The 24,529-nt window shown below is 44.7% G+C and overlaps 1 protein-coding gene across 3 annotated transcripts in view; it reads left to right on the top strand.

The window, feature by feature from the left end:
• UNC5A (unc-5 netrin receptor A) overlaps positions 1-24,529 on the top strand; it is a 650,811-nt gene that overhangs the window by 615,689 nt on the left and 10,593 nt on the right. For all 3 annotated transcript variants that reach the window (XM_077265710.1, XM_077265711.1, XM_077265712.1), the window contains one exon: positions 8,061-8,239. In XM_077265710.1, coding sequence (XP_077121825.1) covers positions 8,061-8,239 — 179 coding nt within the window. The remainder of the gene's footprint in view (positions 1-8,060; positions 8,240-24,529) is intronic.

The raw sequence follows: 24,529 nt of genomic DNA on the forward strand, positions 1-24,529 counted from the left end.
CCAGAGCTGCTGTTTTGATGTGAACGGCCTCCCACCCTCATAGATCTTTTGCTTGATGACACTCCAAAGGTTCTCTATAGGGTTGAGGTCAGGGGAAGATGTTGGCCACACCATGAGTTTATCTCCTTTTATGCCTATAGCAGCCAATGACTCAGAGGGATTCCCTGCAGCATGAGATGGGGCATTGTCAGCATGAAGATGATTTTGCTCCTCAAGGCACGTTTCTGCTTTTTATACCGTGGAAGAAAGTTGTCAGTCAGAAACTCTATATACTTTGCAGAGGTCATTTTCACACCTTCAGGAACCTTAAAGGGACCCACCAGCTCTTTCCCCATGATTCCGGCCAAAACATGACTCCTCCACCTCCTTGCTGATGTCGCAGCCTTGTTGGGACATGGTGGCCATCCACCAACCATCCACTACTCCATCCATCTGGACCATCCAGGGTTGCTCAATGCTTATCAGTAAACAAGACTGTTTGGAAATTAGTCTTCATGTATGTGTGGGCCAAATGCAACCATTTCTGCTTGTGAACATTGTTTAAGGGTGGCCAAATAGCTTTATGCACCACAGCAAGCCTTTGAAGGATCCTACACCTTGAGGCTCGAGGGACTCCAGAGGCACTAGCAGCTTCAAATATCTGTTTGCTGCTTTGTAATGGCTTTTTAGCAGCTGCTCTCTTAATCCAATGAACTTGCCTGGCAGAAATCTTCCTCATTATGCCTTTATCAGCACAAACACATCTGTGCTCAGATACAGCCACAAATCTCTTAACAGTACGATGATCACGCTTAAGTTTACGGGAAATTTCTAATGTTTTCATCCCTTCACCAAGGCATTGCACTATTTGATGCTTTTCAGCAGCAGAGAGATCCTTTTTCTTTCCCATGTTACTTGAAAACTCTGACCTGCTTAATAATGTGGAACATCATTTTTAAGTAGTTTTCCTTTAATTAGAATCACCTGGAAAACTAATTATCACATGTGTTTAAGATTGATTTCAGTGATACATTGAACCCTGAGACACAATACCATCCACGAGTTTATTTGAAAAACAAAACAATTAAATCTTTATGACACTTAAATCCAATTTGCATAATAATTTGGAACACAGTGTAATGACCTCACATGAAGCTCCATACTGTATAATGATCGTACATGATGCTACATACTGTATAATGGCCCCACATGATGCTCCATACTGTATAATGACCACACATGATGCTCCATACTGTATAATGACCGCACATGATGCTCCACACTGTATAATGGCCCCACATGATTCTCCGTTCTGTATAATGACCACACATGATGCTCCGTACTGTATAATTACCGCACATGATGCTCCATACTGTATATTGGCCGCACATGATACTTCGTACCGTATAATGGCCACACATAGCTACTCCTGCACACGTGGCTGCGCTCCGTACACTTTGCACACATGGCTCTGCTCCGTACACACGCGCTCCACGACATACACCTCGTACACACGCGGCTCCGCTCCGTACACCTCGTACACATTTAGCTCCGCTCCGTACACCTCATACACACATGGCTCCGCTCCATACACCTCTGTTGTGAGTTTGGTTTTTGGGCTCTGGTCACTGGTGGTACTGGACTTGTGTGCTTCACTTTCTCTGTTCACCTGTTTCCATTAGGATATGGGTGTATCCTATTTAGCCTTGCTGCTCAGTTATTCTAGTGCCGGCCATCAATGTAACCAGAGCCTTTCTGTTGCATGTTCCTGCTTCTAGACTACTATCAGCTAAGTTGGACTCTTAGTCCTAAGTTTGTTTTGCATTTTTGTTCCAGTTCACAGTTATGTTATTTTTCTGTAGCTGGAAGCTCTTGTGGGCCGAAATTGCCACTCCGGTGTCATGAGTTGACACATGAGTCTTAAAGTAATTCTGGGATGGTACTTTAATAGGGTTTTCAGCTGACCGTGAAGTTCCCTATTGTATCTTCTTGCTATCTAGTAAGCGGACCTCGCTTTGCTGAACCTACCTTCATACTGCGTATGTCTTTTCCTCTGAACTCACCGTCAATATATGTGGGGGGCTTCTATCTCCTTTTTGGGGGAATTTCCCTAGAGGTAAGCCAGGTCTGTCTTTTCCTCTATTAGGGTTAGTTAGTCCTCCGGCTGGCGCTAGGCGTCTAGGGATAAAACGTAGGTACGCCACCCGGCCACTGTTAGTTGTGTGGTAGGTTTAGCTCACGGTCAGCTCGAGATTCCATCACCCAAGAGCTGTTCTGTTATTTATGTTCTCTGACGTTCCCTTGCCATTGGGAACCATGACAGTATGGCCGGCCCAGTGTTAAAACCGTTGGCAGAAGAAAGGAGAGAAAAAGAAGTCTGCAGATTTTTTTTTTTTTCCTCTGAGCTTGCTCTATAGTTGACTTAGTTGCATTTCTGCTCTAATTGCAGCCTTTGTCTCTCTCTCTCCTTCTAATCCTTGAATGGCTCTGATCTCACCTGAGTAAAATGGATCCTCAGAGTTCGGCTACAGGTTTGAATAATCTTGCTACGAAGGTTCAAAATTTACAGGATTTTGTTATTCATGCTCCTATATCTGAACCTAGAATTCCTATACCTGAATTTTTCTCCGGGGATAGATCTCGTTTCCTGAATTTCAAAAATAATTGTAAATTATTTCTTTCCCTGAGATCTCGCTCCGCTGGAGATCCCGCACAGCAGGTTAGGATAGTAATTTCCTTGCTGCGGGGTGACCCTCAAGACTGGGCATTTGCATTGGCACCCGGGGATCCTGCGTTGCTCAATGTGGATGCGTTTTTTCTGGCTTTGGGGTTGCTTTATGAGGAACCTAACTTAGAGATTCAGGCTGAAAAAGCCTTGATGGCCCTATCTCAAGGGCAAGATGAAGCTGAAATATACTGCCAAAAATTTCGTAAATGGTCTGTGCTTACTCAGTGGAATGAGTGCGCCCTGGCGGCGAATTTCAGAGAGGGTCTCTCTGATGCCATTAAAGATGTTATGGTGGGGTTCCCTGCACCTACAGGTCTGAATGAGTCCATGACAATGGCTATTCAGATTGATCGGCGTTTGCGGGAGCGCAAACCTGTGCACCATTTGGCAGTGTCTTCTGAGAAGGCTCCAGAAAATATGCAATGTGATAGAATTCTGTCCAGAAGCGAACGGCAGAATTTTAGGCGAAAAAATGGGTTGTGCTTCTATTGTGGTGATTCAACTCATGTTATATCAGCATGCTCTAAACGTACAAAAAAGGTTGATAAGTCTATTTCAATTGGCACTTTACAGTCTAAGTTTATTCTGTCTGTGACCTTGATTTGTTCATTATCGTCAATTACCGCGGATGCCTATGTCGACTCTGGCGCCGCTTTGAGTCTAATGGATTGGTCCTTTGCCAGGCGCTGTGGGTTTGATCTAGAGCCTCTGGAAGTTCCTATACCTCTGAAGGGTATTGACTCTACACCATTGGCTAGTAATAAACCACAATACTGGACACAAGTGACTATGCGTATGAATCCAGACCATCAGGAGATGATTCGCTTCCTTGTGTTGTACAATCTACATGACGTTTTGGTGCTCGGATTACCATGGTTACAATCTCATAACCCAGTCCTTCACTGGAAAGCAATGTCTGTGTTAAGCTGGGGATGTCAGGGGGCTCATGGGGACGTACCTTTGGTTTCCATTTCGTCATCTATTCCCTCTAAGATTCCGGAATTTTTATCTGATTATCGTGATGTTTTTGAGGAGCCTAAGCTTGGTTCACTACCTCCTCACAGAGATTGCGATTGTACCATAGATCTGATTCCGGGCAGTAAATTTCCAAAGGGTCGTTTATTTAATCTATCTGTACCTGAACATGCTGCTATGCGAGAATATATTAAGGAGTCCCTGGAAAAGGGACATATTCGTCCTTCTTCATCTCCCTTAGGAGCCGGTTTTTTCTTTGTATCTAAAAAAGATGGCTCTTTGAGGCCGTGTATTGATTATCGACTCTTGAATAAAATTACAGTCAAATATCAGTATCCTCTGCCACTGCTGACTGATTTGTTTGCTCGAATAAAAGGGGCTAAGTGGTTCTCTAAGATTGATCTCCGTGGGGCGTATAATTTGGTGCGAATTAAGCAGGGGGATGAGTGGAAAACCGCATTTAATACGCCCGAGGGCCATTTTGAGTATTTAGTAATGCCTTTTGGTCTTTCAAATGCCCCTTTAGTCTTTCAGACCTTTATGCATGACATTTTCCGTGAATATTTGGATAAATTTATGATCGTGTATCTGGATGATATTTTGATTTTTTCGGATGACTGGGATTCTCATGTCCAACAGGTCAGGAGGGTTTTTCAGGTTTTGCGGGCTAATTCCCGTGTTGAGGGTGAATTGGAGTACGTTGTGGAGAAGATCCTGGACTCCCGTGTTTCCAGACGGAAACTTCAGTATCTGGTCAAGTGGAAGGGCTACGGTCAAGAGGATAATTCTTGGGTGACAGCCTCTGATGTTCATGCCTCTGATTTGGTCCGTGCCTTTCATAGGGCTCGTCCTGATCGCCCTGGTGATTCTTGTGAGGGTTCGGTGCCCCCTCCTTGAGGGGGGGGTACTGTTGTGAGTTTGGTTTTTGGGCTCCCCCAGTGGTCACTGGTGGTACTGGACTTGTGTGCTTCACTTTCTCTGTTCACCTGTTTCCATTAGGATATGGGTGTATCCTATTTAGCCTTGCTGCTCAGTTATTCTAGTGCCGGCCATCAATGTAACCAGAGCCTTTCTGTTGCATGTTCCTGCTTCTAGACTACTATCAGCTAAGTTGGACTCTTAGTCCTAAGTTTGTTTTGCATTTTTGTTCCAGTTCACAGTTATGTTATTTTTCTGTAGCTGGAAGCTCTTGTGGGCCGAAATTGCCACTCCGGTGTCATGAGTTGACACATGAGTCTTAAAGTAATTTCGGGATGGTACTTTAATAGGGTTTTCAGCTGACCGTGAAGTTCCCTATTGTATCTTCTTGCTATCTAGTAAGCGGACCTCGCTTTGCTGAACCTACCTTCATACTGCGTATGTCTTTTCCTCTGAACTCACCGTCAATATATGTGGGGGGCTTCTGTCTCCTTTTTGGGGGAATTTCCCTAGAGGTAAGCCAGGTCTGTCTTTTCCTCTATTAGGGTTAGTTAGTCCTCCGGCTGGCGCTAGGCGTCTAGGGATAAAACGTAGGTACGCCACCCGGCCACTGTTAGTTGTGTGGTAGGTTTAGCTCACGGTCAGCTCGAGATTCCATCACCCAAGAGCTGTTCTGTTATTTATGTTCTCTGACGTTCCCTTGCCATTGGGAACCATGACACACCTCATACACACACGGCTCTGCTGCATACACCTTGTACACATTCAGCTGCGCTCCATACACCTCGTACACATTCAGCTCCGCTCCATACACCTCGTACACATTTAGCTTCACTCCATACACCTCGTACACATTTAGCTCCACTCCATACACCTCATACACACACAGCTCCACTCCATACACCTCATACACACACGGCTCCACTCCTTACACCTCATGCACACATGGCTCTGCTCCGTACACCTCGTACACATTCAGCTCAGCTCCGTACACCTTGTACACATTTAGCTCCGCTCCATACACCTCATAGACACACGGCTCCACTCTGTACACCTCATACACACACGGCTCTGCTCCATACACCTCGTACACATTCAGCTCCGCTCTGTACACCTCGTACACATTCAGCTCCGCTCCATACACCTCGTACACATTTAGCTCTGCTCCATACACCTCGTACACATTTAGCTCCGCCCCGTACACCTCATACATTGACGGCTCCGCTCCATATACCTCATACACACACGGCTCCGCTCCGTACACCTCGTACACACACGGCTCTGCTCCGTACACCTCGTACACACAAGGCTCTGCTCCATACACCTCATACACACACGGCTCCGCTCCATACACCTCATACACATTCAGCTCCGCTCCATACACCTTGTACACATTCAGCTCCGCTCTATACACCTCATACACACATGGCTCCACTCCATACACCTCATACACACACGGCTCCACTCCGTACACCTCATATACACACGGCTCTGCTCCGTAAACCTCGTACACATTCAGCTCCGCTCCGTACACCTCGTACACATTCAACTCCGCTCCATACACCTCATACACATTTAGCTCAGCTCCATACACCTCGTACACATTCAGCTCTGCTCCATACACCTCGCACACACACGGCTCCGCTCCATACACCTCGTACACACACGGCTCCACTCCATACACCTCGTACACACATGGCTCTGCTACATCCACACTGTAAACACCTCCTGACCCCACACACAAGGCAGCTTACTTACCTCATCCAGCAGCACCATGGCAAGATGGCAACCAGCACAGCCGAGTCCTGCAATCCACAGAGGTCCCGATCATGTGACCCCTGACTCCACCCCTCCTGTGACCTCATCACAGGTCCTGTGCGCACAAAGCAGGCAGCCAATATGTGGTGTAAGGCTCTGTGGTGCAGGGATGACCGGCTGATACGTACTGCACTGCATACGGAAGGGTAAGGGGCATGGCTTAACACAAGGGGGCATGTCGGTTGCTTCTCCTGCTGTCTGCGGGAAGCAGAGTGTCCCGTGATGGACAGCGGGGCAAAGCAGCAAAACCGGGACAGTCTCGCACAATGAGGGACAGTTGGGAGCTATGTTATCATCAAATGCCACTTTTTCCTTATTAAGTCTCACCGTGTGGCTTAGCAATACTCTACAGCCACATATGGGGTATTTCCACGTTCATCAAAAATTGTGTGCCAAAATTTGGTGCCATTTTTACCAATTTCCCTGTGTGAAAATGTAAAATCTGGGGCTAAAACGATTTTTTGGAGGTAAAAATGTAATTCTTTTTTCTTCACTACCCAATGGTATAAAATTCTGTGATACACCCATGGTGTCAATATGATCACTGCACCCTTTTATGAATTCATTTAGAGGTGTAGTTTGTAAAAGGGGGTGACTTGTGAGTGAGTTTCTGCTGTTCTGGCACCTCAGGGTCTATTCCAGTGGGTCATGGCAACTGCAAACCATAACAGCAAAATCTGCTCTGCACTACAATATGGCGCTCCTTCCCTTCTGAGCTTTCCACTGTCCCTGAAAAGTAGTTCCTGATTACATGTAGCATATTGGCGCACTCAGGAGAAATTGCATAACTAACTTTGTGGTCTATTTCTTCCTATTAGCAATTATAAAAATTAAAAACTTGGGGCTAAAACAACACTTTCGTGGTAAAAATGTAAATAATTATTCTTTCTTCACAACCAAATGGTATGAAATTCTATGAGGCATATGTAATGTCAACATCCTCACTGCAGCCTTAGATAAAACTTTTGCAATGGCCCTATTTCCTTTTTCTAATTTTTAAAATGTAAAAAAAGACATTTCACTTTAGCCCTTTTAGAGATCATTTTATCTTCAACTTCTTAACTGCTCACAATAACAGTAATTTTGACTAAAGGTGCCCAAACTATTGAACGTTTGCAAATTTTAAAATCTTACAATTTTTGTAAAATTTTCAATTTAAATGCAAATCATATGGATCAAAATGTACCACTAACAAGAACTACAACATGTCACAAAAACTAAGTCTCAGAATCACAGGGATACATTGAAGCGTTCCAGAGTTATAACCTCAAAAAGTGACGCTGGTCAGAATTGAAAATATTGGCCTGGTCAAGAAGGTGAAAACAGGGTTAATCATGCCCATCAATCATCCAGGATGGAGGTAAAAAAAATGCTTTGACTCCCTTCTCCCAAAGGAGAACTCATGACTGTGTTCCTTAATTATAACATAAGAATAACCCTTAAAAGATTATGATATAATAATTGATTAACATAGTCAGGAGTTGAAGAAGGAAGGCCTGGATCTAAAGACACCCTCAGACTTTGCCCCATCCACATCTCAACCTAAGTGCCCCACCCGCAACTAGAGTTACACCATGTTTCCTATTGTGACTGATATCCTTACTTACAATTATTTTATTTAAATTTGTTTATTGTAATTTAGGAAAATCGTCCATCAGAAATACAGTTAGATGAAGGAGAGAAAGAAGCAGCAGCTTTGGTGGGTCCCAGCGCATTCAAGATCCCCTTTCTGATGAGACAGAAGATCATAACAAGCTTAGATGAGCCATCTTCTCATGGTGCCGAATGGAGAGTGTTAGCTCAAAAGCTAAACTTGGACAGGTATAGTCATCAAATGTTATACTGGGGGCAATTTACTGTGCACGATCTGAAGAAGAGAAGTTTGAAACAGTCTTCAGTCTGCCAATGAGATACAACTGAGTCCTCTGTTGCTTAAATATGAGAGCCTTGCCCAAAATGCAAGTTACTAATATTAGGAAAAGGAACAGAAAGAAAATTATCTGTCAACAGCCTTGCCATATCAAAAGGACTCTGTTTCTATTATGCGAGATAAAATCTTGTTATATGGGCGCTAAATTATTTTTTTTTAATTATTATGTCCAGTACTATTTTATTGACATGGAAGTGGTGATCCAAGTATAAAAACCCTGTAAACTGCCTCCGTCGACAGTTTTTTTTGCAAGTTCTTACCTCAGTATGTCATAGAGCCTCAACTTGAATCTTGCTGGGAGCTGTAGGAGAATGTAAGACGGTCTTCCTATCCTGTCTCAGGAAACCCCTGTCCATGCTCCTACACACTCACAAGAAATGAGATTAAAACTGATTTATTGTAAACGCGCTTAGAGGTGTAAAAGGCAGGGGGCATAACAAGAACAGTAAACCAATGTTATCACACAAGCACAACAGATATGTGACACTCTTAGGGTACTGTCACACAGTGCAGCTTTCCAACGATCACGACCAGCGATACGACCTGGCCGTGATCGTTGGAAAGTCGTTGTGTGGTCGCTGGAGAGCTGTCACACAGACCGCTCTCCAGCGACCAACGATGCCGAGGTCCCGGGTAACCAGGGTAAACATCGGGTTACTAAGCGCAGGGCCGTGCTTAGTAACCCGATGTTTACCCTGGTTACCAGCGTAAAAGTAAAAAAAAAAAAAACGTACATACTCACATTCCGGTGTCCTTCAGGTCCCTTGCAGTCTGCTTCCCGCTCTGACTGAGTGCCGCCGTAAAGTGAAAGCAGATCACAGCGGTGACGTCACCGCTGTGCTCTGCTCCGGCCGGCAGTCAGTCAGAGCGGGAAGCAGACGGCAAGGGACTGAAGGACACCGGAATGTGAGTATGTACGTTTTTTTTTTTTTACTTTTACGCTGGTAACCACGGTAAACATCGGGTTACTAAGCGCGGCCCTGCGCTTAGTAACCCGATGTTTACCCTGGTTACAAGCGAACGCATCGCTGGATCGCTGTCACACACAACGATCCAGCGATGACAGCGGGAGATCCAGCGACGAAAGAAAGTTCCAAACGATCTGCTACGACGTACGATTCTCAGCAGGGTCCCTGATCGCTGCTGCGTGTCAGACACAGCGATATCGTATGGATATCGCTGGAACGTCACGGATCGTACCGTCGTAGCGACAAAAGTGCCACTGTGAGACAGTACCCTTAAATGTAATGGTTGGGCTTTGCAGCAAGCCTGAATGTTGTGATTGCACAGAGCAATTACTAGGAGGTACAACAGTACAGCTTTTACATCACAAGTTCCCGAATTCCACATATGCTGCTGGTCCACAGTTTAGGATAACACTGTCCATTTAAATGACAGCAAACACACTCCTAACTAATAACACTTACCCCAGAAATGTCTGAAGCAGTGCAAGTAACACAAGCCAACGATGGGACCCAGTTGTCGCGGATGTTGGCGCAAGCACAGGAACTCGTAATGCAGTTTAATGTCACAATCAGGGCCGGACTGGCCATCTGGCTATTCTGGCAAATGCCAGAAGGACCTGTCTGGTCATGGGCTGCCTTGCTACATTGTTAACAGAATCGGTGTTCTCTAGATACCCATACTGTTAAGAGTTGTGGCGAAGCACAAAGTCACTTACCCCAGCAGGCCACGGGTATCATTAGAAATATTGGTCTTGTAGAAAATCTTCCTTTCCTCCATCCAGGGTAATGTTAGTAATATATTCCATCTGGTTCATGGGGATGAGGACAACATGGGCCTGTGTGATTTCAAATGCCAGGGCTGAATTTCAGCCTCAGGTCACAATCACAAACACTTCTTAGCAGCGGAACTACAAGTTCCAGTAATGTACCCTGTTATGATCCTTAGTGGTTGAGGATCACAAATTACTCCAGCTAAGTAACAAACGTAGGACACGCTCTAGGGATGTGGCAAACTGGACTGACCGCAAATCTGAACCTATCCAAACACACTAGAAGTAGCCGGTGAACGTGCCTAAAAATCCTAGACGTCTCGAGCCAGCCTGAGGAACTAACTACCCCTAGAGAGAAAGAAAGACCTCTCTTGCCTCCAGAGAAATAATCCCCAAAGATATAGAAGCCCCCAATAGATAATAACGGTGAGGTAAGAGGAAGGCACATACACAGGGGTGAAAGCAGATTCAGCAAATGAGGCCCACTAATACTAGATAGCAGAAAATAGAAAAGGGAATCTATGCGGTCAGTAAAAAACCCTTACAAAATATCCACACTGAGATTTCAAGAACCCCCACACCAACTCACGGTGTGGGGGGAGAAACTCAGTCCCCTAGAGCAACCAGCAAGCGAGGAAATCACATTTTAGGGAGCTGGACTAAAAACATAATGAACACTGATAATCAAAAAATGATCAAACAAAAACTTAGCTTGTCTTGGAGAGACTGGGAGCAAGGTAGACACAAGGAATCTGAAGAGCACTGAATACATTGATAGCAGGCAAGGAACTGAGTATCCAGGTGAGCTAAAATAGGAAACCAACCAAGGATAACGAACCAGCTGATGCTGCAACCTGCAGAAAGACAACACTACACAGTACCGCTTGTGACCACTAGAGGGAGCCCAAAAATAGAGTTCACAACAGTACCCTCAACAACAGTTTTCTTATAGATTCTTTACTAGTGGAATCACAAGTTCCAGCAAGATATACTCATTCCTTGATGCGGCAACTCTCTGGTCTTACTGGTCTCCAACTTGAGGTTGCAGCGTCGAAATACCTGTCAACTCAAGTAGTGCGAGCAGGATCCTTCTCTGGGGTAGACAAGTCAGTTTTACACATTTCTTGGTAACTTGGCTGGTCTACAGACCTCTCCAGGGTTATCTCCTCCTCTCACACACTGAGCTGCGGGGCTGTCAGCACTCATTCTGTGACTCTTTTCTCTGCTCTCCAGTGTCAGGTTCTCACCAGTCTGCAATGGAAGATCACACACTTGTCCTTGTGCACAGCTAGGGTTCCCCTTCTTCTCCATCTTGCTCAGCAAATCAGTCTCTTCCTCTGCTACTCCTCTTCTTTCTTACATGATGTAAAGAGGAGTAAAGTCCGCTGGGAGTTGTAGTCCAGTCTGCTGCTGTGAATTTCCGTGTAATCCTAACAGCAGCAGTAGTTTATGTTCTCACTGCAGCTGTTACACAAGCATCTACGTGTTTAGTCAGTAGTAGCTATAGGACAGAGTGATGGATAGACTAGTGTATGTGGCCATGGTGTCAATGCTCTACAATAGATGCCCATAAATTTCAGATATGCAATATTATCATGGAAAAAATGTAACTCATAGTATATTTGTATTATATCTCTACCATATTTGTCAGTACTTCTGAACCTGGACTAGAACAACATCAAAAGATACCACACACCTTTTGGCCATGTGCACACATTCAGGATTTTTAGCGTTTTTTTCGCGTTTTTTCACTATAAAAACGTGATAAAAACGCGAAAAAAACGCTAACATATGCCTCCTATTATTTACAGGGTATTCCGCATTTTTTGTGCAAATGTTGCGATTTTTTCCGCGAAAAAATCGCATCGTGGAAAAAAAAGCAACATGTTCATTAAAAATGCGGAATTGCGAGGATTCCGCACACCTAGGAGTGCATTGATCTGCTTACTTCCCGCACGGGGCTGTGCACACCATGCGGGAAGTAAGCAGATTATGTGCGGTTGGTACCCAGGGTGGAGGAGAGGAGACTCTCCTCCACGCACTGGGCACCATATAATTGGTAAAAAAAAAAGAATTAAAATAAAAAATAGTCCTATACTCACCCTCGATGTCTTCCCGCCTCACCGCTGCATGCTGCCGCTTCGGTTCCTATAGCTGCTTTGCGGTGAAGGACCTGCCGATGACGTCACTGTCTTGTGATTGGTCGTGAGCGGTCACGTGACTGCTCACGTGACCGCTCACATGACCGCAACGTCATGGAAGGTCCTGCGCGCACACACCAGCTATAGGAAGAGGAACGGACGCCGCTGATGAGATGTCTGGGTGAGTATAACCATTTTTTAAATTTTTTTTATTATTTTTAAACATTCTATCTTTTACTATAGATGCTGCATAAGCTGCATCTATAGTAAAAAGTTGGTCACACTTGTCAAACAGTATGTTTGACAAGTGTGACCAACCTGTCAGTCAGTTTTCCAAGTGATGCTACAGATCGCTTGAAAAACTTTAGCATTCTGCAAGCTAATTACGCTTGCAGAATGCTAAAAAAAACGCGAAAAAAACGGAAAAAAAACGCAAAAAAATAATGCGGATTTCTTGCAGAAAATTTCCGGTTTTCTTCAGGAAATTTCTGCAAGAAATCCAGACGTGTGCACATACCCTTTAACTGGCGTTGGATCTAAATCTGGGGAATCTTCTCACTTGTACAATTGTTACCCTTTGTATGAAAATCTTTGTTTGACACTGATTTAGTGACACAACACTTCCCCTTTAACAAACAAGTATTTTTCTGTTGAGAAATGCTTGTCCTTCTCACCTATTTCACTTTTACAATCTACAGATAAGAGCGCTAGCTTAAAAACCATAGCAACCGGCCATTTCTTTGCCCCGGTATGTATCCTGTATATAGAAACTGTAAATGAAAATGTCACAGTTATTAGATATCCCTCCAAAATTGTTTTGTTTTCCTGGCAGCCTAAAAGAACTTTAAAACTTCTCACCAAAAGTACAATGCAAAATAAATGCAAAAACACAACAGATTACAGACTTTTGTAATTACTGCCTGCAAAAACATTCAAGATTGTGAGAAATTGAATTTTTGGGCAATGCATATTACTATTAATTTTGGTAATTATTTATACATCAAAACATATAGACTCACACAAAAAGCCAGTAAAGCAGAGAGCAGCTTTCATTGTATAAAGCCTTAAATGGATGGTCCAGCAGCTAAAATGTATTTTCAAAAGATATATCCTTACACGCTAACCACTTCTGTAATATTGCCTTATTAAACTATTACACAACACCCTACAGTTTTCACTATCTAGCTAAACCCTGAATGTGTCTTTTTTACTGTACTTCCTATGACATTTTATTTTAGAGGAGTCTGAAACATGACGTCACAGGAGGCTGGGGCTGCATTGACTCCCCACAATTGTAAGGAGGTGGACAGATAAGAAATTCTCAGACTGTGAGGCCCATCGGGGTGTCTGCAAGCAGGGACTGACATCTACTGGTTAAATATCGAAGGACAAGAGAAAGTAGCAAGAACTACATCAGCAGGAACTTCAAAACTAATTACATGGTTCCTGAGGGGGAGAGAGTTAATAATTAAAAAAGGCTCAGGAGGACAGTCAAGGAGAGGAGTAGACGCCTGGACCGGTAACAGGACAGATGTGTGAGGCAGCAGAATTGGCTTATAGCCACCATTGCAAATGACCAGATCTGAGCAAAATGAACTGAGAGACCAGATCCGAGTGAGGGAACCAAGGCACAGGATCCGAGTGAAAGAACAGAGAGACTAGATCAAATTGAAGGAACCGAGAGACCAGATCGGAGTGAAGGGACTGAGAGACCAGATTCAAGTGAAGGAACCAAAAGACCAGATCCGAGTGAAGGAACTTGAGAGATCAGAGCAGAGTGAAGAAACCGAGAGACCGGATCTGAGTGAAGGAACCGAGAGACCAGATCCGAGTAAAGGACCCGAGAGACCAGATCTGAGTGAAGGAACCAAAAGACCAGATCCAGGTAAATGAACAAAAGACCATATGAGGATGAAAGAACCGAGAGACCACATACAAGTGAGGAACCAGGTGCCCGGAGCTAGGTTACCAGAACTGGAGGCAATAGTGACGGTGATGTCCTTTAGGTTAGGGTATTAGGACTAAGACATCACTCGCTATAACAGCTGTTTAATTGTAATCATAGAATGATAATGTTACTAGCATTTTGTTAATATCTTTATCCGAATTGCTGTATTTTCCTTGAGCCATACCTTGCTTCATTTTCACAGTTTACATTAACCCCTTATATTGTGTGAAGGTACCCCTTTGATTTTGGTAATCAAATAAATAGTTGTTGGTTTAAATATCACTGTCTCCTCACTCTTTTTACTATTGTCAGTGGCTACCATGAGTGCAAAAAGTCACACCAGGGTTCCAGCTTCAATTTCTATTCATTTTCAGGTCTACTGACTTTAAAGAAGCCCTTGACCTATTTTGTCAATAAAACCTGTGTATATATGTATATAGTATAGTGTGTGTTAGTATACTTACCTACCGCTGCCTTCTCTGGTATCTCCGTTCTGCTCCTCTTCTCAGTGATGTCACCACTCTCCAGACTATCCAGATCACTCTGTGTGTGAGCTGGAAGTCTCTTTTACGATGTAAGACTATGAAGCCTCGTTTTGAAGAACGGTGACTTCACACAGAAGAGTATTGGAATGGCACTGGATACCAGAGAAGATAGCAGTAGGTGAGTGTATTAGCACACTGACACTACACTACATGCAATTACACACATGTTTAGGGGGAAAAGGTCATGTTAGGGCTTGTTCCAATTTCAGACATTTCTCATGTGAGGTTTTCCCTCCAAGTAAGACATACTTGTGCTGACAAACACTGTTTTTACTGGTTTTTACTAGTTTTGACTTTATTTTCAACTCTTCACCAGAGACTACATCACAGCCTTACCCTGTTGGCTAAAGAATTACCATGACCAATATTATATCTGCCTTTAAGGCTGCCGTCACACTAGCAGTATTTGGTCAGTATTTTACATCAGTATTTGTAAGCCAAAACCAGGAGTAGGTGATAAATGCAGAAGTGGAGCATATGTTTCTATTATACTTTTCCTCTAATTGTTCCACTCCTAGTTTTGGGTCACAAATACTGATGTAAAATACTGACCAAATACTGCTAGTGTGATGATGGCAGCTTCAGGAGTCCCAAGAACTCACCAGGTCAAGAGTGTCCAGTTCTTTTATGCAGATATAAAAACTATTGCTTGCCATCAGCATGTCCCCTCATGTAAACATTGCTTATAATGTAGGGGGCAAATGTAAAACAAATTACACAAATGATTGTTAGTGCAAAAACCCTCACAATTCTAGAAACATATAAATGCAATTAAATAGACAAGCTACACATAAACAATAAAGTGAATTACTGCAGATATGAGTGGGGTACCCTCTGATTTTGTTCTAGTTGAGGTTCACATGTACTTGTAATAAGAAGCAATGAAATCCCTAAAGAGCCCTTGCAGGATGTGCCATTAATGAGAAGAGACTGCATCTGTAGCAAGGTAAAATCAAGTGGAACCAAATTGCGCTGGAAGATTTGCAGGGGGAGCGACTTTGTGTGCTGAACCTAATCCGGTGACCCACAGGAAGGATTTCCTTCTTATAAAGGCCCTGCGTGCCAAACCACAGGCAGATTTGGCATCATGAAAGAGAGCAGGGCAGACATGCACCAGAGACACCACTGAGACCAGAGTGACAGGCCTCAGTAGGAAGTTTACGTCACCAAGGTGCCGGTCACCACCTGGCAAGGTCCAGATTCCCCACGGGAGAACTCAAGTTCCTTGTACGCTGCTCAGTACCAGGATCCGCGGCCTGTGCTGGTCAAGCCTCCAAGACCCTACGTTGCCTGTCAAGAGATTAGGCCTAGTCCTCTCTGCCCTGATTCTAAGAGACTTTCACCAATGGTCAAGCAGAGAAGATCCGCGCATGGAGACTGCGACAGGAGAGGCATGCCTGCGATTCCCAAGGAACAATGCAAGTGATCAGGGCCGTCACTTCCAGCTATAACCTACGATACCGGGGTCGGCTGCGATTTGGACAACAGGTTGGAAGGGGGCCGGTTGGAGCATGTGAACACGTTCTATGCATGCATTAATAAACTAAGTCAAAGAGAGACTTGCAGCCTAGTGGGAAAACCCGGTGACCCCTGCTAGGGCCAGAGCTGCAGAGAGAACTTATGTCGCGACTCCCACGACTGGGTGCACTACCTTTGTGAAGAACATTAATATTATATAGTGAAAGATTATCTTTGCTATTTGCTATAAACTTATTTTTATTCTTTGTTTAAAGTTCCTTTAAATCACTGTATAGTTACTGCTGTATATAAATAGAACTATATCGATTCCTGACTGTTCTCGCCTCATGTTCTCTGTGAATTGCATCCAGATGCCTGCATTAAATTTGGCTTAGTTGGCAGGATGCAACATTCATACACAGAGATGGCGAACCAGTCTGTGACCGAGCCCGACAGGGGACATATACCCTTGGGGGCTACTCTCAGCAATCTTCCCAAGTTCACTGGGAGCAGCGTGTCACTGTAAGATGGAGTAGAGAGGCTGAGAAGCATGGCGCACATGTATCTCCTGAACCTTTCCATTCAGGACAAGTTAGCCCTCCTGATCCTTGATGGAGAGGCCTGGCAGATGGTTATGTACTAGCCACCTAGGAACTGTGACACTATGGATAAGGTGATAAAAATCTTGGAGGACATGCACGGTGACATCCCAGTGGGTCCAAGTGGAAAGTGAGGCCATAACTCGGTATGTTAATGCATTGCAGGAAGTGACTGCCCATATCACCAAGAAGATCCAATATGGGTACAGAGGACTGGGACCATTGGATAAAGTGCTGCTGGACCAACTAGTTGCTGGACAGAGGCAGGTCTTACAGGAGCGCCTACGCCTGAATCCCAATCTGGGCTTCCTTGTAGTCGGGGCCGAAGGTAGAGTCCTGGAGAGAGAGGCCTCTGTCCTGACCAGAGTCATAAAGTGGTCACCCCGGAGTCAACTTGCATTGAGCCTGGCTGGGTACAAGAGTGTGTCAAGAGATCTGGTATATTCGAGGTGAGCTGTGCAGCATCAAGGGGACCTATGCTGTCAACCCTCTAGCTCATTACACGGTCCCACATGAAAGGAGGTCAGAGCCAGGAAAGTTGTTTCTTTCAAGCCCCACCATGCCACGTACGTAACCCATCAGCGGAACGTGAGCCAGAATGTTGGAACTGTGGTAGAAAGAGGCATATTTCAAGAGACTGCCCAAGCTGAGGATGGAGGAGACGTGCCCCATGTTTGTGGAGCATACTGTGGGGATTTAAGCCTCAGAGGGCAGAAGAGAAAACTCTGAGGATATTGTCTTTGAGAGACCCGTTATCTGGGCTGAATACAATGGGCAGTGCATCCGCTGTTTAATGGACACAGGGTTCCATGTGGCCACTATGCTGGAGGCGTATTTCCAGAGTCAATTTCCCAAGGTTGCTCGCTCTGGAAAAGAACACATCTGACTGGTGGCTGCTAATCAACTACCTATCCCAGTAGTGGGTAGTGGGAGTAGAGTGGATGTGTGTTCGGGTGTGTGTGGAAAAGCCTTGGACTGAAAGGGAATAGTGCTGATAAAGGGGTCCAGAGGACGAGGACCCATTGTAATCCTGGGTATGAACATGCTAAAAAAAGTAGGATATTTTTTGGTTGAAGGCCTGGACAAAAACAACTGGATCCATGCCACGCGTGATCCGGCCAGTAAGAAGGTGTTTCAGCAACTCGTGCGAGTCAGCCAAATTCAGAAATTACCCGCTTTCTCCAACATCTTGACAAAGTGTTGATACCGCCTTAAGCCAAAGTGAAACTGCCAGTGTGACAGACTGTACTCACTATGCCGGTACTGGCCTATTTATCCTTAGAGGGTGTGGAAGTACAGATTGAGCTAATAGTGGGAGAAGAAACTATCTCCAGATTATTGGCTATCTGTACTCTGGCCACCATGTGACAAGGCCAAGTACCTGTGCATTGTATAAACTTGAGTTGAGCAAGTTTACACTTGATGTCTCCACAAGAAGTGGCCCAAGTTTGCATAATGCCATAAGATCTCACCAGAACTGACGCTATAGAGCTGACACCCATGGGAAGAGAACCGGGAACCTTGGCGGTGTTGCTCGATAGTCTGGAGGGCAGAAGTGAAGCACTAACTGTAAGCCACCTCTTGGAACAGATGAAGGCCAACCTCACGGAGTTCTCCTCAAGGCAAGTTGGGCAGATCGTACAGTTATTGCAGCAATATCTAGGATGTTCACATGACATGAAGATGACTGTGGGTGCAACCAGGCTTCAACAAGAGATCTCTACAGGGACTGCTTCTCCCATTTGAAGTCTATGCCAACAAAGTGCTGGTCACTGGCAAGGTCCGGATTCCTTTCAAAAGAACTCCCAAGTTCCACCTATGCTGGTCAGGACCAGGATCCACGCCCTGCGCTGGTCAAGCCTACGAGACCAGACGTTGCCTGTCAAGAGCTGAGGCCTAGTCCTCTCCACAACAGGTTGGGAGGGTGCCAGTTGATGCATGTGAGCCAAACACCTGTTAATAAACTACGTCAAAGAGAGACTTGCGGCCTAGTGGGAAAACCCGATGACCCCCGCTCGGGCCAGAGAACTTATTTTTATTCTTTTAACCCCTTTCTGCAATCTGACGTACTATCCCATCCATGTGCCCTGGGCTCGCCTTACCATGGACGGGATAGTACTTCATGGTCGATCGGCCGTGCACACGAGTGGTGTGCGGCCAGGTGTCAGCTGATGCTAACAGCTGATACCTGGCACTAAGAGCCAGGAGCAGTCACAGACCGCTCCCGTCACTTTACCTCCCTGAACACTTTGATCAAACATGATTGCAGCATTCTGGAGCCAGCACAGGGGCTGACAGCCCCTCTGCCTTTGGATCGGAGACACCGCACCACCGTGCCAAAACATTAAAAAATGATATAAATGAGGTATCGCTGTAATTGTACTAACCCGGAGAATAAAATTGCTTTATCAATTTTACCAGACGCGGAATGGTACAAACGTCCCCCCTCAAAAGAAATTCATGATTTGCTGGTTTTTGTTCATTCTGCCACCCAAAAATCGGAATAAAAAGTGATCACAAAATGTAATGTGCCCGTAAATGGTACCAATAAAAACGTCAACTCGGTCAGCAAAAAACAAGACCTCACATGACTCTGTGGGCCAAAATATGGAAAAATTATAGCTCTGAAAATATAGTGATGCAAAAACTGATTTTTGCAATGAAAAGCATCTTTTAGTGTGTGACAGCAGCCAAACATAAAAACCCGCTATAACGTCCCTTTCACACATCCTGATATTTCCGGTACCAGAGATGTCAGTGTCCGTGTGTGTGTAATACTTGTAGCATACACGGATTGCAGGCAGAGCAGAGGAGAATGATGAGAACCGTGTTCAGCACCCGGCACCAGGGAACAGTGCTTACTGTAACACTTCTTCCCCGGCACCGATGCGTGTCACATGGATGACATCCATGTGTGTTATGCGTATGCACGTGTGCTGGATGTTTTGTGGCCCATGCTGACATTAAAAAATGGACATGTCAGAGTGTGGAAACACACTGACATGTGCACAGACCCATTCACTTGCATAGGCAAATAGCACTCCGTTCCTCCCGAGTCTCTCCGCATGGCTGCCAAATGGTATAAAATTCTGTGACACACCCATGGTGTCAATATGATCACTGCATGCCTATATGAATTAATTGAGAGGTGTAATTCGTAAAATAGGGTCACTTATGGGGGGTTCTGCTATTTTGGTACCTCACAGGCCCTCCCAGTGGGTCATGGCACCTGCAAATCATAACAGAAATACTCAAGCTACTTACCGGTAGCAGTGTTTTTCAGGAGCCCATGACAGCACCAACGAGAGAGGGGATCCGCCCTTCGGGGACAGGAAACCTACAGACATAAAAGGGCGGTACCTTTCTCCCGCATCAGTTGGATTACAGAGCATGAGAGGACCTCCTTGGTTAGTAGCACATAAATAACTTTTATACTTCACCCTTGTGAGTAACTTAAGGCTCCGAAGAAACAAAAAGGTGTTAGGCCAAAGAAGAAAGCAAGGGAGGGAATATAAGGGTGCTGTCATGGGCTCCTGAAAAACACCACTACCGGTAGTAGCTTGAGTATTTATTCAGTCGCCATGACAGCACCAATGAGAGAATTACAGAGAAAAGAGCCTTAGGGAGGGACTACTGCCTCCAGCACCCTTCTTCCAAATGTGAGATCAGAGGAAGCACCCAGATCTAGTATATAATGCTTAAAAAAAGTAGACGGAGATGACCATGTGGCCGCCTTACAAATGTCCTCAATTGATACCTCCGACCTCTCCACCCAGGATATTGCCATGGCTCGAGTGGAGTGAGCTCTTATACCTTCTGGAATTTCCATGCCACCTGCAGAATAAGCTAAAGAAATCCTTTTTCTAATCCATCTGCCTAAGGTGTTTTTGGATACTCTAAGTCCTTTCCTAACTCCCTGAAAGGATACAAATAAGGAATTATCTTTCTTCCACGAGTCTGTAACTGAAATATATCTGAGCAGGCATCTTTTTACATCTAACAAATGAAGTTTGATTTCCTTTTGATTAGAGGGATTAGGACAAAAAGAGGGGAGAACTATCTCCTGTAGTCTGTGGAACTTTGACGCTACCTTTGGAAGGTAAAGAGGATCTGCTTTTAACACCACTCTATCTTCTCTAAACTGAATGTATGGTGGCTGTCTAGAGAGGGCCTGCAGATCACTAACCCTCCTTGCCGATGTGAGGGCAACTAAAAGGGCTGTTTTAAAGGACAGGACTTTTATTGGAGCAGATTCAATAGGTTCAAAGGGGACTTCAGTTAAAGCTGTAAGTACCAGGTTTAGATCCCACGGAGCTAGTTTTTGTTTGACAATGGGTCTTGACCTAGCCACTGCCTTGATGAATCTAGCAACCCAGTAATTGCTAGCTATATTACAATTGTATAGTGCTCCTAGAGCTGACGCTTGAACTCTTAAGAGTGCTTGTAGCTAGTCCCATCTCTAAACCCCTTTGCAGGAATTCCAAAATCTTACTAATACAGGCTTTTTGACTAACCCTCAAACCTGAGACTGTCAAAAATCTTTTCCAGATTCTAACATAAATATTTGTTGTAGAAGCCTTCCTGCTCTTTAGCAAGGTATTAACAAGTTACTGAGAAAACCCCCTCTCTCTCAGTAACACCCTTTCAAATTCCACTCCGCCAGATGTAAATTGGACACTCGTGGATGGAGAATTGGACCTTGGGAAAGGAGGTCTGGAAACTCCGGAAAAATCCAGGGTTGAGAAACGGACATCTTTCTCAGCCAGGGGAACCATGGTCTCTTGGGCCAGAATGGTGCAATTAAGATTACCCGAGCTTTGTCTTCCCATATCTTCCTCAGAACTATCGGGATTAAGTTCAATGGGGGAAAAGCATAAGCTAGATTGAAATGCCATGGAATTAGGAGGGTGTCCACTGCATAAGGGTTTTCTCTGGGATCTAAGGAGCAGAATCGATGTATCTTTCTGTTTTCTTTGTTGGCAAAGAGGTCTATGTCTGGGTACCCCCATAAAAGCCTGATCTGATTGACGACAGCCTGATTCAGGACCCAATCTCCTTGTCAGAGTCTGTTGCGACTTAAGTAACCGGCCAAGATGTTGTGTTTTCCTTTTAAGTGAAGAGATGCGAGTGACAGTAGATGAACCTCAGCTATCTGAAAGATACAATCTGCCACTTCCCTTAATGATCGGGACCGAGTTCCCCCTTGATGGTTAATGTAGGCTACAGTTACCTCGTTGTCTGAAAATAGCCTGACGTGTTGGCCCTGTAGGGACATAAGGAAAATTACTTAGAGCTCGTTCTACCGCTAATAACTCTTTAAGGTTGGACAATAAGGTTTGTTCGGATTGTGTCCAAATCCCCTGGACCCATATATCACCCATGTGTGCTCCCCAACCCCTGGGGCTAGCATCCATAGTTATCACTCGGGATATATGGTTTATCCAGGGAACCCCTGTCCACAGGTTTGTTATGTTCAACCACCAACGTAAGGATTGTATAGAAGAGGCGGACAAGGAAAATCTACTCTCAAGGTGGCCCTCTAGACAACTAGTATTGCACAGTACATCCTACTGTAAGGTTCTAGTGTGGTACTGGGACCAAAGGACCGCTGGGATGCATGATGTGAGTGAGCCTAACGGTGACGTTGCCCTCCTTAGTGTGACTGTTGGATTATTAACCACCCTGAGCATCTGCCGCCGAATATTGTCCACCTTTGTCTCTGGTAGGCAGCATTCCTGCAATCTGGAGTCTATGATGAGACCCAAGAACTCCTGCACTTTTGTGGGTTGTAATCATGACTTTTTAAAATTAATAATCCACCCCAATCTTTGTAAGGCTGATATTACTTTCTCCAATTGGGCCGAGCAGTGTGATTCTGAGTGTCCTACAATCAATAAGTTATCCAGGTATGGAACCACTAGAACATCTTGTTCATGTAGATGCGCCATGACCTCCACCATTATTTTAGTGAAAACACGGGGAGCAACCGCAACTCCAAAGGGGAGTGCTCTGAACTGGAAGTGTTCTACAGTGCCGCTCAGTGAAACTGCTACTCTTAAAAACTGTTGGTGATCTGTGTGTATAGGGACATGATAATAGGCGTCTTTGAGATCTAAGACTACCATGAAACAATTGTTAAAAAGTAGCTTTATTGCTGTTTTAACAGACTCCATCTTGAACGAGTGGACCAGTAAGAATTTATTTAGACCTTTCAAGTTAATAATAGTACGAAAGGAACCATCTGGCTTTTTAATCAAGAAGAGGGGGAGTAAAACCCTTTACCTCTTTGTGTTTCAGGAACTTCAATCAATACACCCTCTTGTTGAAGTTCGTGGACCTCAAATTCCAGCACCCCTTGTTCTGTAGGTGAAGAACGGATGGGCGTTAAAAGAAACTTAGTCTGAGGTATCCTCTGAAAATCAAATTTTAGCCCTGTCTTAATAATGCTTAGGACCCATGGGCTATTAGAAATGTCTAACGAGGCCAGTAGAAGGCCAAGAGCCTGCCTCCCACTTGGTCCGGCAGTCATTGTGGTTTTCTATTGTTCCAGTAGGAGTTGAACATAAAACCTCTACCTTTCCTCCTATTGGCATCATATCTGGTTCTTTCTCTAGTAGACCTTCTATGATCGAACCACCTTCTATTAGTATCCCGTCTGTATGGAGGTCTTCCTAAGTAAGGGAACTATTTTTTACTATCGCCCGCTTTTTCTAGTAGTTCATCCAGAACTGAGCCGAATAGATGTCCCCCTTCACATGGAATGTTGCACAGCTTTGATCTGGCCTGCATATCCCCCGGCCAACCTTTCAGCCATATGGCTCTACGGGCAGCATTGGAAAGTGCCGCTGACCTGGCTGCTAGTTCTACGGAATCTGCCGAAGCATCAGAAAGGTAAGCTGCTGCTCCCTGGATTATGGGAAAAGAGGATAAGATTTCATCTCTAGGAACCTTGTATTTAAGTTGTTCCTCTAAGCGGTCTGCCATATCATTAGAGATCGTGCTGTACAAGTGGCTGTGAATGAAGGTCTGAGAGCTCCTGCTGATGTTTCCCAGGCTCCTTTAAGAAACACATCAGCCCTTCTATCTAGCGGGTCCTTTAAAGTCCCAAAATCTTCAAATGGTAGGGAGGCTTTTTTGGAAGCCTTAGCCACAGCCGCATCGAGTTTTGGGGCCTTATCCCATGCAGAAGGTGCCACCTCCTCAAATGGATACTTTCTTTTAAAGGATGGCAAAAGAGAACCTTTTCTTTCTGGTTTCTTTCATTCCCTTGTAATAAGGGAGCTTATCTTGTCAACCACAGGAAAACACCTACGACCAGTCCTTTAAACATTTTAACCTGTACCGATCTCTCTGATTGGGTTTTCTCAATCCCCATAGTATTATTTACTGCTTTAACCAGACAATCTATCCGGTCAAAAGAAAAACAAGAATGGCCGGACTCGCTTTCTGAAGATGATGATGATGAATTGAGAGAATCTGATCTTGGCTCCCCTGAGTCACTCTCGTCAATTGAAATAGGGGACCTGGGCTCTCTTTCTTTAACACCTCTATCCTGAGACAGGGATTTCACCGAACCCCTGACCTCCTGTCTGACCATCTGTCTTAGGCTAGTGGCAAAGTCTGGTGTCTCCTCCGCTATCAAACTCTGAATACATGGTCTGCATAGCTTCTTAGCGTGGCCGTCTGGAAGGGGAACCCCACATTCAGCACATTCCCTATGTTTAGCTTTAACAGATCGTTTTTTACCCTGATAGA

The sequence above is a fragment of the Ranitomeya variabilis genome, chromosome 5, assembly GCF_051348905.1.
Source record: "Ranitomeya variabilis isolate aRanVar5 chromosome 5, aRanVar5.hap1, whole genome shotgun sequence".
Taxonomy (NCBI): Eukaryota; Metazoa; Chordata; class Amphibia; order Anura; family Dendrobatidae; genus Ranitomeya; species Ranitomeya variabilis.